Source organism: Heterocephalus glaber, unplaced genomic scaffold (assembly GCF_053883595.1).
Source record: "Heterocephalus glaber isolate CG9 unplaced genomic scaffold, H.glaber_assembly_v1.0 deba00001504, whole genome shotgun sequence".
In the NCBI taxonomy this organism is placed as follows: domain Eukaryota; kingdom Metazoa; phylum Chordata; class Mammalia; order Rodentia; family Bathyergidae; genus Heterocephalus; species Heterocephalus glaber.
Window position 1 is genome coordinate 38,132,794 of NW_028258324.1, and position 13,842 is coordinate 38,146,635.

At 38.0% G+C, this 13,842-nt stretch overlaps 2 protein-coding genes across 9 annotated transcripts in view; one reads left to right on the plus strand and one right to left on the minus strand.

The window, feature by feature from the left end:
• The window catches only part of Ppm1l (protein phosphatase, Mg2+/Mn2+ dependent 1L), a 351,730-nt gene extending 342,825 nt beyond the window's left edge, over positions 1–8,905 (plus strand). For all 4 annotated transcript variants that reach the window (XM_004834537.4, XM_087186954.1, XM_021253747.2 and 1 more), the window contains one exon: positions 3,005–8,905. In XM_004834537.4, coding sequence (XP_004834594.1) covers positions 3,005–3,351 — 347 coding nt within the window. In that variant the 3' untranslated portion in view covers positions 3,352–8,905. The remainder of the gene's footprint in view (positions 1–3,004) is intronic.
• The window catches only part of B3galnt1 (beta-1,3-N-acetylgalactosaminyltransferase 1 (Globoside blood group)), a 151,371-nt gene continuing 143,239 nt past the window's right edge, over positions 5,711–13,842 (minus strand). For all 5 annotated transcript variants that reach the window (XR_015441129.1, XR_015441128.1, XR_015441130.1 and 2 more), the window contains one exon: positions 5,711–5,891. The gene's annotated coding sequence lies outside the window, so the exon portion shown is untranslated. The remainder of the gene's footprint in view (positions 5,892–13,842) is intronic.

Below are 13,842 nucleotides of genomic sequence, written 5' to 3' on the forward strand. Positions count from 1 at the left end.
AGTGGATGACAATTTCTTGTCCCGTAGAATTCAGCTTCAGGGTGTCCTTTTGGGAGCCTCTCATGTCATGCCAGGGTACAATCTCCCTATCTGGATGGGTGTTCCTTCTGTCTTTCCCAGCAGCCTATGTGGACTTTTGGGTCACTTGCCATAGTATGTGCACATACTCGGCTTTCTTACCTGTCTTGTCTTCCTGACTGTGAGCTCATTGAAGGCAAGGATTTGGTCTTGACCATTTCCACACCTCTAGCACTTATCTCAGTGACTGGTATAAGTAAATATTTCATAGCAAGGTGCAGCAGGCCCTTATTCATTCATCATTCAACATGCCCCTTCCCCCAAAAAACCTCTCATGAATTTTTGTTATTGTTGTTTTTTGAGATAGGTTCTCACTATGTAGTTGAGGCTGGCCTTGAACTTACTGTGTAGTCCAGGCTCCCCTCAAACTCTCAATGATCTTCCTGCTTCAGCCTCCCGAGTGCTAGGATTACAGGCGTTGCCACTATAACAGGCATTCTCATGAAATTTGCATTCTGATATTGGCATAGGGATGGAATAGACATTAACAAAAAAATAAGTAAAAGTAAATAAGATAGTATATTATAAGGTGATAACTGCTGTGGAGTGACACAAAGCAGTGAGGAGATGGGACGTATCAGGAGTTGCAGTTTTAAGTTGAGTGGTCTGTGTAGGCTTCAATAAGATGATGCATGACCAGAGACTCGAGAAGGAGTATCAGTTCATTATTATATTTCAGAGTTAGATTTGGGAGATTCCTTAATATCTGTGGAAGAGAATTTCTTCATCCTCGAGACTGACAATCTCATGACATGCCCAGCAACAGACCAGCTGCCAGAGGGAAGCGAGTGCCATGGTCTTGCATACTAGTCTCTGACCAGCATGGGCCCCTGTGTCTGTATTAATCTGCAGATTCACTCTCAAACTCTGCAGGTCAGCTTCCTACCAATGAGCAAATGAAGTGAATCTAATGAACGCTTGACTTTTCACAGTAGGAAGCTGTACTATTAAGTCCAAAAGTATTGGATTTTATTACAATCTCTTGCTTCAGTGACTGCTTAAGATGCAGAATAATTTTGAATGAAAGCTTTGGTCAGGTTTGCTGTTGATGAGATGGAACAATTATTTCACAGCATCTATCAAGCTTTGATAAGCTCCAGACAGTATGAATGAAATACTCTGACTGAGTTCCTTTTTATGAAAGCACTGACAGTGTCCATAAGAGTCTGCTGTGAGCCTGGATTTAAGATACAGGTAGCTCAGTCTTGCATAGCACAGGCAGGAATGTGTACATGATACACCTGGAAATGTCATCATCTCATCCAGCATACTCTTTTGAAGGGTCACTGCCATTTTATCCTCTCTCCCTTTTCTGTGTCATACCCACTACCCTCTGACGCACCATATAGTAATTCTTTCTAGAAACAAATTTGGATGCCATCTTCAAGGAAGTTCATTGGTGTGCTTTGTTCTTTTATGTAATTTGGTCAAGGGCGTATTTTATAGGCAGGATTAAGGAACAATGGTTAGTTTTACTATCTTTGTGTTTATTTCTCTGATCCCAGCCTTTGTGTCAGGACTTCTCACTCCTGCCTAGCATGACAATAAGCTCCAACCAAATACTATACATATTGCTCTTGCTGTCTCCACTCCTTATGCTGTTTCCAATAACAGCATCAATATCAGCTGTCATTCATTTGTTCTCACTCTGTGCCAGGAGCCAAGCCTAATGCTTTACATACATTTTCTCTTTAACTATCTTATGAGGATGATAATGTTATCCTCATGTTACAGCCAACAATTTGGAACCTCAGAGAAGCCTGTGTGTATAAGGACCCACAGCTAATGAGAAGTGAGACCAAAATCAAAACCAGAAGTTTTATTCCAGAGCTCAGGCTGCTGCCCACTAGACTACACTTGCTAGAATGTTTTATGTTCCTGCCCACAGATATCCTACCGATTACTCAAAGACCAGCTTTAATTTTGTTCCTTCCTTCTTTAATGTTCTTCCTTCTGATCATCACACCCAGAAGTCATTCATCCATTCCCCGTTCTGCCATAGCATTTAGCAAATACTAGTCTCCACTAAAAGAACAGCACCTTGTACTTATAGCATTCAATGTACGCAGCTTACCTCTCCTGTCTACTTTCTAGAGAAAGATTTGTATCTTGTATAACTTTATACCCTGCAAATTGCCTTCCATAGAGAAGGTATTTAATAAGTATCAGATGAATATATGAATGAACAAAATTCCAGCTCCTTTAAAAAATAATGGATAACAATATTGAGTGCATATTTTGTTCAATGCACTGTGTTATGCGATTTATAGGAATAACTCCTTTATTTCTCATAACAGCACAGTGGAGTAGATACTATCCCCATGTTGCAGCTAGAAAGACCAAGGATCAGAGAGAAAATATCTCATTCAAAGTCACACAGAGCCAGAAATAAAATGAGGCAATGTGACCTGAGCTTTTAATGAGTGTACTAAAATGTAATTTTCCCTTAATCCCAATCCTACTTGGGGGTCTGTTAGGAGATCTATTTAGGCACATCAAAGGGTAAACTCAGGCTAAGTGGTAATTCCAGTGATGTCTCTGGTGCCTGTTCCCTGTCTTTGAGCATTCCTTGGCACCCTCCTCCAATTCTTACCCTAGTGCTCTCTGCTGTCAATTGCCGAGATACCATGGCATTGTTAAACTGATGCCCTATCCCTCATGTATACTTTGCCCTTAATGTTCTTAAAGATATATTTTTGAAGGCTTCAGTGGCACCAGGAATGAAGGCATGAGCATCTGCTGCAAGGGTATCAAATCCCAAGCCATGCAGCAGGATGCTGCTTGGTCCTGGCAGTGACAGTGGTGAAGGGGAGTGCCTGTGGCCTGCCTTACATGGAGTAGTTCAGCCTTCTATACGTACACCAAGACTGTACTGGGTAGGGAGATATCAGCTGGGTAAGCTAATGGGGTCATTCTGTCTTTCCAGGTGGTTTCATCAGTTTCAATGGCTCATGGAGGGTCCAGGGAATCCTGGCCATGTCTCGATCCCTGGGGGATTATCCACTGAAAAATCTCAACGTGGTCATCCCAGACCCAGATATCCTGACCTTTGACCTGGACAAGCTCCAACCTGAGTTCATGATTTTGGCATCAGATGGCCTGTGGGATGCTTTCAGCAATGAAGAAGCAGTTCGATTTATCAAGGAGCGGTTGGATGAACCTCACTTTGGGGCCAAGAGCATAGTTTTGCAGTCATTTTACAGAGGCTGCCCTGATAACATTACAGTCATGGTGGTGAAGTTCAGGAATAGCAGCAAAACAGAAGAGCAGTGAACCCTTCAGGGGTCTCAGCTGCCTTAGACTAAAAGACTTTTGACACACTTGTCTCTTTTCAATGTAGTAAAAGGTGTGGGAATTGTAATTAGGATCATCCATCCCAGACACAGAATCTCCCTCCCTGGTGGTTTTAGGTCTATATTCAGTGATGAACAGAGGATAACCCCTGGCCAATGTAGTTGAGAGTCTGGAAAATGGTTTCTTTGTGTTTTCCCAGATCTTTCATCCATGTCCAAAATATATGAATAGGTAGTTATAGATCCATATATGAGGAGAACGGCAGATGTGCTATAGATTCTCCTTTTTAAGATTCTTAAGGTTCATTACAGGTTCTCCAGGCATCAGCCCCCATGTCCTCTCTGCAGTGATGGACAGGGCAGACCTCTTTTGCAGGAGACCAGGTACTGTGTCACTTGTGAGTCAGGAGCTGATGTAGCAACACCCTCTACTGAGGGGCAGAGACGTGCTAGAATGCTTTATCCTCCTGATCCCATGTTCTGCTCAGCAGCCACCAGAAGCAGATGTGGAATACTTTATTACTGTGGGCTATTCCAGGAGACTGAGGGAAGCAGGAAAGATGAGAGTTCAGTGGCAGTTGCCTGCACAGCAGAAATAATCCTTCCCCCTCACTACCTTTCTAGTTAAATAGACTCTGTACCACCTTTGTGTGTTTCTGCATGACTTCACCTTGTGCTTACACTTTACTGTATGTAATAGGCAGCTATTAACTTCACTACCAGAAACCACGTTTTTCCATCTTGTCTTACCAAGAAACCATATTAAGGGAAATGAAAACAGCAGATCACAGTGTCATAATGCCTTCCATCTTTAAGGGCAGATGAAAACAGGAGTGAATGTTTCACAGTGCCCCTTGGAAAGTGGAGTTTCCCCTGGGAGAGAAAGGAATGAGCTGGTGAGACTACTACCCTGAAGTGAGCACCAGTTGCCAGTTTTTGTGCAGCTTCCCCTTCCCTAGCTTAGTAGCTTTCAAATGTCTTTCAAGCAGTTTGAAAGAAGCAGCCCCATACAACTGCACGTGTGTTTCTTGAAACCAATATTGTTCCCATCCACTACAGTTTGGAATTTGGTGGTGAACTACTGGGACATGATTCTCACCAGTAGAGAGGCAGTGGCCTTTCATATTTGGTATGGAATCTCTGCCCACACAGAGTAGCCTTCTCCAGGCAAATGCAAACTACCCTACATAGTCTGAAGGGGGGCCAGTAGGGAGGAACCTAAGTATAGTGGCAGCAAAGCTAGCTGGGAATTCAAGCAAGATCCCATATTGCTAAGTGGGCTATTCTAGAGCCTGGCTTGCTTGCTGCCCTTCCTTACCTGCCACCAAAATTATATTTTTTCCAGCCTCAGTATTTTATACATTAATTTATAGAAAATTCTGGGTTATCTTTTTGCCTGAGGCAGCTCAAACGGCCAAACAAGATTTTTGTTGTATCCCTACTCATGGTATGGTTTTGTTCTTACTGAGTGGACATTTGTCCTTATACCCTCTGGAAAGCCTATACACTGGCCACCTTCTCCCACAATCCCATACCCTCTGTCTTTTTCAGCTGTAGAGCCTTCCTGAAGCAGTTTCCAGGAGAGGACTCAGGAGCAGGTTTAAGTTGTGCTGCTGAGGACTGCAATCTGTCTTGATTCTTTCAAGAACTTAGCTCTCTTTGATGGCAATGAGAATTAATAATGGTTTCCTAAGAGATTTGCTTACTTTTGTATACTGTATTTTCCAATGTTAGAGTTAGAATCTTGGTTATTGATTTTTTAGCCATGGAATGTTTTAGATTTAAGGATTTGCCTCGAGAGACACTGAACATTTGGATGTATATATTCCACGTGAGGATGGGAAGGGAACTGTGGGACACAAATGCCAGTTGTGATTAATAATGGTGGCTGCAGTCAGGCCAGGTGGCTGTGTTTGTTGGAGATTTAGGACATTCTGCACCACTGCCCACCTTCTAACTGAATGTCCAGTATTTTACTGTCCACAGTCAACTTTCCTTTTTTATTTCTGCTTACACAAAAAAGCATAATAATAAAAGAAAAATGTGTTTTAATTTCATAATCACTTTTATTGTCTAAAATAAAAATAGCTATGTTTTGGTGAGGTTGACCAAAAAAAAAAGCTACCAAATTAGGAAATCATTGTTTATTTGCCAAGCAAAATTTCTAAACATAGTGCTGAGTACACGTTACATAATTTTCTAATTAAGGTCCATAAGGCATCCTCTAAGTTTTACTTTGTAAAATTAATTTATTTGTGATTTTAACCAAATAGAGTGTATATCTTACACTTTTGTCTCTAATATGGCTTGTACACTTTTTAATGATAGAGGTTCTAGGCCAAATATTAGCAGTTTGATGAACAGTCACATGACAAATCAGAGTACTTTGTTCCCTTCCCAGTATTCTGGAGCAATCTCTCCCTAGCCCTTTTCCAGCTGTTGGAGTCTTCATACACACTCCTGGGCTCTCCTATGGGACACTGGCTGCTCCCCTTCTCTAGAGGCTCATGAAGGTTGAATCTAGGAGATAGAGAAGTTGATTTCAGACATTTGCATGTGAAGCTTTCCTAAACAGCACTGCCAAAGCTTTGGAATTGTCACTTGAGGCTGCCCGGACTCACTAGCTAGTCTGAGTTCAAATTGCCAATAGTCTCCATGGTGCCAAATTTTGGGATGGTTTTAGTCTTTTAGAAAGGAAGCTGGGACTATATGCTTACAAGTCCAGCAAGATACCATGCCCAGATCCCTGTAATGCACTGGTCTGCTGCTGCTCCACTGGCAATATGTACTCTTGAAATAGGATAGGGATGGGGTAGGGAGGGGGTCCAAGGGGAATTTTTTTTAATTCACTGTAGTTGCAGTTCTTTAATAATAGGAATAAACTGTACTTATATAGAAAGTTCCAAAGCTAGATCTGAAGACCTGCATTTTTTTAATGTGACCAACTTAAGAGACAATTAACGTATGAGACAATTAACTGAGTCTTTGTTCTAATACATGTCTGTATGCGTAGGTATTCATTATTAGAAACCAGTGGCTACATTTGGTCCTTTGCTGTGGATTGAAGGTGTTGGCCTCTTGAATCTTGTATATGTCAAGAGTATTACACAGAGATTGTTATAGTAGAGGAGCATGTACAAGCACTATGATTTAAAACACACCTTATTTCATGCAAGTGTAATGATTTTGACATTTTGCACAGTTGACAAGATTGCATGGCAGTGATGGCCTCATCATTTCAGTCCTCTCTGAAGTGATTCTGGGAAACAGATTACACTATTGGTTTGGATCACTAGGATATCTGGAAATGCATGAAGAATTTACTAAGGGAGTGACCATTTTTTCCTTTGCTAGGCATACCTCTGTTTTCCTGATTTTTTTTTTCTCCCCAAATTGTTGGCAGCTGTGTCAATAGGAAATTTACAATCAAAAAGGGCAACATTTCATTGTATATGTGAATGTGTAGGAATGCATCATTTATATAAAATTCAATTTTTCAATAATTTCAGAAAATTTTTCCTACTTTTGATTATCATTAGACTGATCTTCCCTTACTAGTCTACCCCAAATTGCCTTAGCATGTCACGCCAGCATTCCTGACCCAGCCCTGGAAAAATGACAGGATATATACTTTGCTGGGGCCTGTTTAATTGCATCTGAATGAATCATTATCTAGACTTTTGAACTAGTCACCTATATACTGCAGAAGCAATAGAATCCTTGTTCCCCAAAGTGTATTCCAAACATGCTCTTCCACAAAAGGGTTTCAGGGTCAGAGATTTTTGGAAACATACTCTCTTATAAAGTGTATAGAATCTCACTGAAATCTCTATTCAAATGTCCTTCAGAGGAGGGGAAACACAACACATAATTTGTTACCTCAGTGTTTTCCAAATTAATTTGACCATAGAAATTTTTTTTTTTTTTGATACTGGGGATCGAACACTGGACCTTGCGCTTGCGAGGCAAGTGTGACACCACTGAGCTAAATCCCCGGCCCGACCATAGAAATTTTTGAGTAACACCTAGTAACATTCCAAGGAATTCCTGTTTCCTCAGAACTCACTTTGGGAACTTCTGGTACACTGAGATATTTCTGTTTTCTCATCCACCATGACTCTTAGTAGTAGCAGTACAGTTTGCAACTTAAGCACTAGTCTTTTCACTTAAGCAGTTGACTTGTAATAGAAGCAGTGTTAAAAACTAATAGAATTTAATATGACCACCAGTGCCTCACAATGACAGCAAAAGTCTAAAGTACAGTGGACCCTTGACTTGCAAACTCAGTTCTCTCGAGGGCTGGTTGTAACACAGGTTGGTCAATTGAGGGCTCAGGCTCCTTCATACAGCCTTCAAAGTCTCTCTCCCATATACAAGCAGATCTCAGTGTCATTAGAGAGACACTGGCCCAGGATTTCTCAATTAGCCCCACACAGGAAAGGACGTTGTGATGTTCCTTCCAGAACTCTTTAAGGGTTAAATCTGTATCTGAGACCATCTGGAAGCAAAAGCAGCCAGTATTTGGATCATAATTCAAGACTTTTGTCATAAGTTAAAACTAAAATTCTGGTTGTAACCCAAGTTGTTCATATGTCAGGCCAGTCGTAACCTGAGGGTCCACTGTACTTGAAACTGTATATAAATATCACCTCCCTCCTTTTATGTGAATAAGAAGTACTTCGCCATAGCCAGGCAGTTCTCACATTCATTGCAAAAGCTTTCAGTTTCTTTTTAAATTCTATCTTTGCTTTCTAGATTCTATCAAAATATTTTGTTTCATCACTATGTGGTAATAAAAAATAGAGAAATAAAATAGGAATGCATATTTAGTTTTCATTCACTTTTGAAATCTTAACTAGATTCTTTTAAGTTATCTGTTGTATAATAATGGAAATGTAAACTATTAACTCCTATTTAGTCTTTCCTCTGTTCTCTGCATATTCAGTGAAATAATCTGAAATCAATTACACTTTATATGTCCTAAAATTCCAGTCCAAAGTCATCCTACTTTTCTCATTTTGTTGATACAGTTAATTTTGGCAAGTTATCTTGCCTAAAATGTAAGGCTTGACTGTAATAGTTTCCTAACTATTCCCTAAATAATCCCTATCATCCTGAGCAATTTGTTTGGAAAGTTATGACAGATAACCCCCAAATAACAGATGAACAGTTAAAATAGAAAGTGAATTTAAGATAAAGACATTAATTTAAAGTTACATTCATATATTTCAAAATATGGCCACTTTCTGGACATTATCTAAAATACTAAAAACAAAGATCTGTTAGGCTAGGAGGCAGAGCAAAGGACACTTGGTACTATGAGGCTTTCATTAGGTATACGTTTCTAAGTATGTTCTTAATATGTAAATTTTTGCTGATTCTTAGTAATACTGCTTTGTCTAGTGTTTGTTTTTCCCACTGTTAAGCTGCAAACTGTTAAACTAGGGGTTGATTACGAACACTTTTGTGTGTTTAATAATGACTACATCATCATGTATACAATCATTTTAATAAATTTAAGTTAAGGACTTTAAGGATAACATGTAGTAACTTCATTTGGACAAATCATCATAGTATTTTCACTGTTCAAAACTGCACTAAAATGCTGGCATAAAGCAAAGAAATAGATGATACTTAGAGATAGAGTTCCATTTATTCTAGAAGATCTATAATCTGAATTAACCACAAAATAAATCCCACCTGACATCAATTTCAAAATTAATTTTGAAAACTTCCAAGGACCAACATTTTCTAGCTTTGAGGACAAGCAGATTACTCTAAAGGCTCTGGTGGCAGGTTGTGGTGGTGGAAAGGGAAGTTGAGGGAAAAGAAAATCTGTCTGGGTTACTCACTGACTGTGCTAAAGAAGGACTGCATCAGCCACACACATTCTCTCATCATCTTCTATCATAAGGTAGTTCACAAGTTAAATGAGTAATCATGCATCATTTCAAAATATTTCTATTTTAATTAGTTATAGTTCAAAAGGTGATTATGCTGAAGCAAAGACAGAAGTCAAGAAATTGGGGGTACAGGTAGATATAGGATTAACAAACACAAAAATGTAAACATGCATCAGAAATATGGATTACTAGACTTTTACCATATGTAGACTGTATTTAATAGTGAATTTTAACACCTGCACATGGATCAATAACGGCAAGTGTTACCATTCAGAAAACTAGCCTGTACTCTAAAAAGGAACTTTGTTTTTCTAATAGTGAAAGGTGGTAAATTTACAGTCCTACTCCACTTTTTCCCTATAGAGAAAAGATAAATGATCTCATTTATTGCTATCCTAAACACCTTTTCTGTTCTGTGCCCTACTCACTTTCCAAATGTGGTTTTATCCTGTATCTTTAGAATTTTTAAATATACTGAAATAAACCAAGTGGTTATTACTTCATTTTAGAGTGCCCAAATAAAACTGAAATCTTATCACCTTAGTCACAGGTATAACTAAGTGTTTTAACATACTGTTAATTTTTCACATGCCAATGTAAATAACTGTGAGTACCCAATTTAGACTATGAAAATGAACTACAGGGTAACTTAATATTCTTGTTTCATATAATGCAAAGAGACATGATGTTCATATAAATTCTTTTAAATGAATCCTGTAGAAATGATGTATTAAACATCTCCAACCCAACAGAATGATGCCTCTTATGTAAATTTTAAATTCTCATTATTTTAATGGATATAATGAAAGGTGGTAACTGCTAAGTGTTAATTATGAAAAGGAAAATCCTGCTACAACGGGGAAAATCTAGCACCTTGGGACATTATTTAGGCTTCAAGGCTACAATCAAACAGGCCTTTTGTATTTATCATTTTGACTCTCCTTTTATCTCAGATATATATTCAGAAAGTGGAATAGTAAATACAACAATGGGAATGCCCATAACTTTTGCTTCTTTTCTAAAAAGCAGTGTTTGCCCTTTAATTTATCTGAAATAAGTCTTTGCATTGAAACATTAACATCTACCACATTGTCTTTCAGTTTAGTCTTCAATTACTGAAGCAAATGATTTTGATTTATTGCACTTATACAGGTCATAGAGTTGCAATGTATTTAAGAACAATTCAACATTCCCCTGAGCAGCCAGGAAAAAGAAAACAAAAACCAAAGGAGAAATGTTGGTGAGTCTACAAAAATGATTATTTTGATAAATCTAGAAAATAGTCACTAAACAGTTAATTCCAAAAGATCCTAATGTGAACCCTGTTCTTATACATAATTCCTATAAGCAATGTATAAGGTTTTTTTTTAAATAAAGATCACTGCCTTTATAGCAACCGATCTACTTTATAAGCAGATTTCACTGGAGAAGTCACTATTTTTTTTTCTATGAGCAAGTCTTTCCTTATTTTTTTTTTCCTGAGCACCTACCAGGTACCAGGCAGTAACTAAGTGAATGCATCCAGCGGTGGGGACTTTGGTGCCACCACTGCCCTCCAGGGGCTTACAGTCTAGTGGGGACCTCACAAATAGTATAGCATTTGGAATTGACTAAATGGAGTGAAAATTAGTATCTCTCATGATTTTCTCCAGTGGGCTTAGATTTATAAGGATAGGAGAAAATTAGAATGAGTCTTTCTTACCCATAATAGAGTGAATGGCAAGAGATTGGGAATATCTTGCCCACACCCAAGCAAACTGAGTCAGATAATCACTGGATGTTACTAGGTCACCTGCTTCCCCAAGAATAGAGTAGGGAGTTAAGACATAGAGCCCTTGAGGGTAGAACTAGTCCAGTAGAGAGACAATTTAACCTGTGTATGGTAACATCTGATAATCTAGATTTCTGGTGACCTATTTATATTTTTAATGTTTGGCTATCTCACACTAGCCCCCAACCCAGTTCCTTGACCATTAGTTCTACTTCTACTTCTGCACGAACACATGTTAAATTATGAACTGTTTAATTAAAGTAGAAGTACTCTGAGATCATGTGTGATATCACATTTTCTTTATCATTTTTGCTTCCTAGAGACTATAATGTAACAATCTCATGCCCCAAAAGAGAATTCAGAACTGAGAATATTTATCACCAGTATTTCTGAGTATATAAATCAGAAAATTTGTTATACTGAAAATCAACATTTCTGGAATACATATTTCTGGAGTTATTTTCTTCACTTCAAACAAAAATAGGAGACTAACTGCCAGACTATTTTAAAACAGAAATTTGGTGCCCATTACTACTTTACACATTGTAAGGTCTAGGGATGGAATTTAAGTTTTGTATTTTGAACAAAAATAGCACCAACCCTCAATACTACAAAAACAAAACAGAACAAGAGAACAGCAACATATATTTTCTGGAAGAAAAAAACAATACAGGTATGCCTAAATACCATACTTTTATTTTTAACCACAGAACCCTTCACTTCTTTCTAAATTCTATGCCCGTCTTGCCAACTTCCCCAAAGCATTACAAAACTACTGAATTAGAATAATTTTTCCCCTACACATAATAGAAAATCAGTGGTAAGAAATTGAGAACATCTCATTGTGATCAGAAGTTGCCTTCTGTTACTTCAATTTTGATCATGAGAACTGGTAAAAGGAAATTTATAACCAAAAAATTTCTGATTTGGTGAGATTAAAACCAGAGGTGGAACCCTGTTATTAAGTAAGAAAAGGAGGAAAGGATGGGGAGAGAGAGAGGGAAAAGGAGAAGGAAAAAATATACCTTTATTGAGAAGTATTTTTCATGAATGATACCATATCTCAAAAGTTCTGGTCTTTTACACTGCTGAATTGGGAAACAGTGACTTTTTTGTGTAAACTTTATATGCATTTCAACATCATGAAATTGTTCCATCACGATTTTCTTCCTACTTCAAAAATCACAAGGGATTGTTTGAAAAAAAAAAAAGTGCCAGGATCCATAATCTATTAGCAATGTTTTCTTTTTTTGAGTCTCCAGCTGGGGTTTTAGCTGCCTGCCTCTCAAGCACAAGGTCCCGAGTTCAATCCCCAATACCAAAATAAATAAGACTAAGAAAACATAAGCTCAAAAATATCTTTAAAAAAAAAAATCTCCAAACTGTATTCATTAAATTTCAGGTCAAAAAGATTGCTGAAATCAATTAGATTTTCTGGTAAGTTAGTCTGTAAAAACCATAAGTACAACATATTCTTGAAAAAACCCCATTATGCTCGATACTCTTCAAAGGTTTTTATTCCTACTATTCTATATGTGTCTATAAGAGACATTGAAACAAATTGACAGGTCAGAGTGTGTGGCAGTGCATGATCACTCAAGATGCATGGTGTGTTATTTGGGTCCCTTTGATGCGTGCTGGGGTATGGTAGCATTGTAGAGACTAATGTGTTTATACAATCACTAATTCTGTGTTGTCTACAAAATTAACAGCTAAAAATTCCCCCTTGATGACAAGATTAAAACAAAAATAAACATTAAAGTTACTAAACTTGTGAGACTCCTGCAATTCTTTTCCTTTGATTAAACTCATTTTCCATTCTAGTGTCTGTTCTGGAACTTTATACTTTTGATCTGGACTAAGTGTTTGGCTGGGGTTCTACATAGTAAGGAGAAAACCAATTCATGGGCAGAGGACAAGACCAGAACATAACAGAAGTAAAAGAGGAGGGGTCAGGGATTTAGTTTGGTGGCACGGTGCCTGCCTCGTAGGCACAAGGTCCTGAGTTTGATCCCTAGTACCACAAAAAAAAAAAAAAAAAAAAAAAGAGGGAGAGAGAGGAGATACTAAGAAATTGTGCTCTCATTTGGTACAAGAAAGCCTAGCTCTGGTTCAAAACAAGGTAATTTTTTGAGACGTATACAAATGTATCCAATAAAAAATGTTTCCTGTTAGCACAACTTTTGACCACCTTTGAAATCAGTATTAGGTAATAAAGGTTAGATTAGCTATATGTTTATGCAGACCCTTGTGTGTATGACATGTCTTAAAAAGTATTCAGAAATGAGTATTATCTGCAAAGATTTTCACAAGTTGCAGGAAGGAACATTATAAAATTTAGAGATAGAATAAAATAGATACATTTATGTACATACATACACACATATGTAAATAGGTATTCCAAAGAGAAAATGCAGACTGCCTAGGATTTTGATGAACAAGAAAGTCAAGCACCAGACTGTTGTATTTGGAGTTGGGTATAACAAAGCAGAAAAGGGAGGAGAGAAGACTTGTATAAGGTGAAAGAGTATAATGGGACAAGTCCTTACTCAATTTTTATGTGAATCTAAAACTGCTCTTAAAAAATAAAATATTTTTTTTTAAAAGCTATTACCAAAATTTCCCAGATTTATAATTCCTTAGTCTGACAGAATGCCCAGACTTACTTTGGTTTGCTTAGTTGTTTCTAAATTGAGTTGGACTGTGACAGGTAGTATCACATGGACCAGGACACTGTCTCTACAGCTCTGGGATCTTGGGAGAGGGGTGCATCTCCATGGCTTGCCCCACCCTTGTA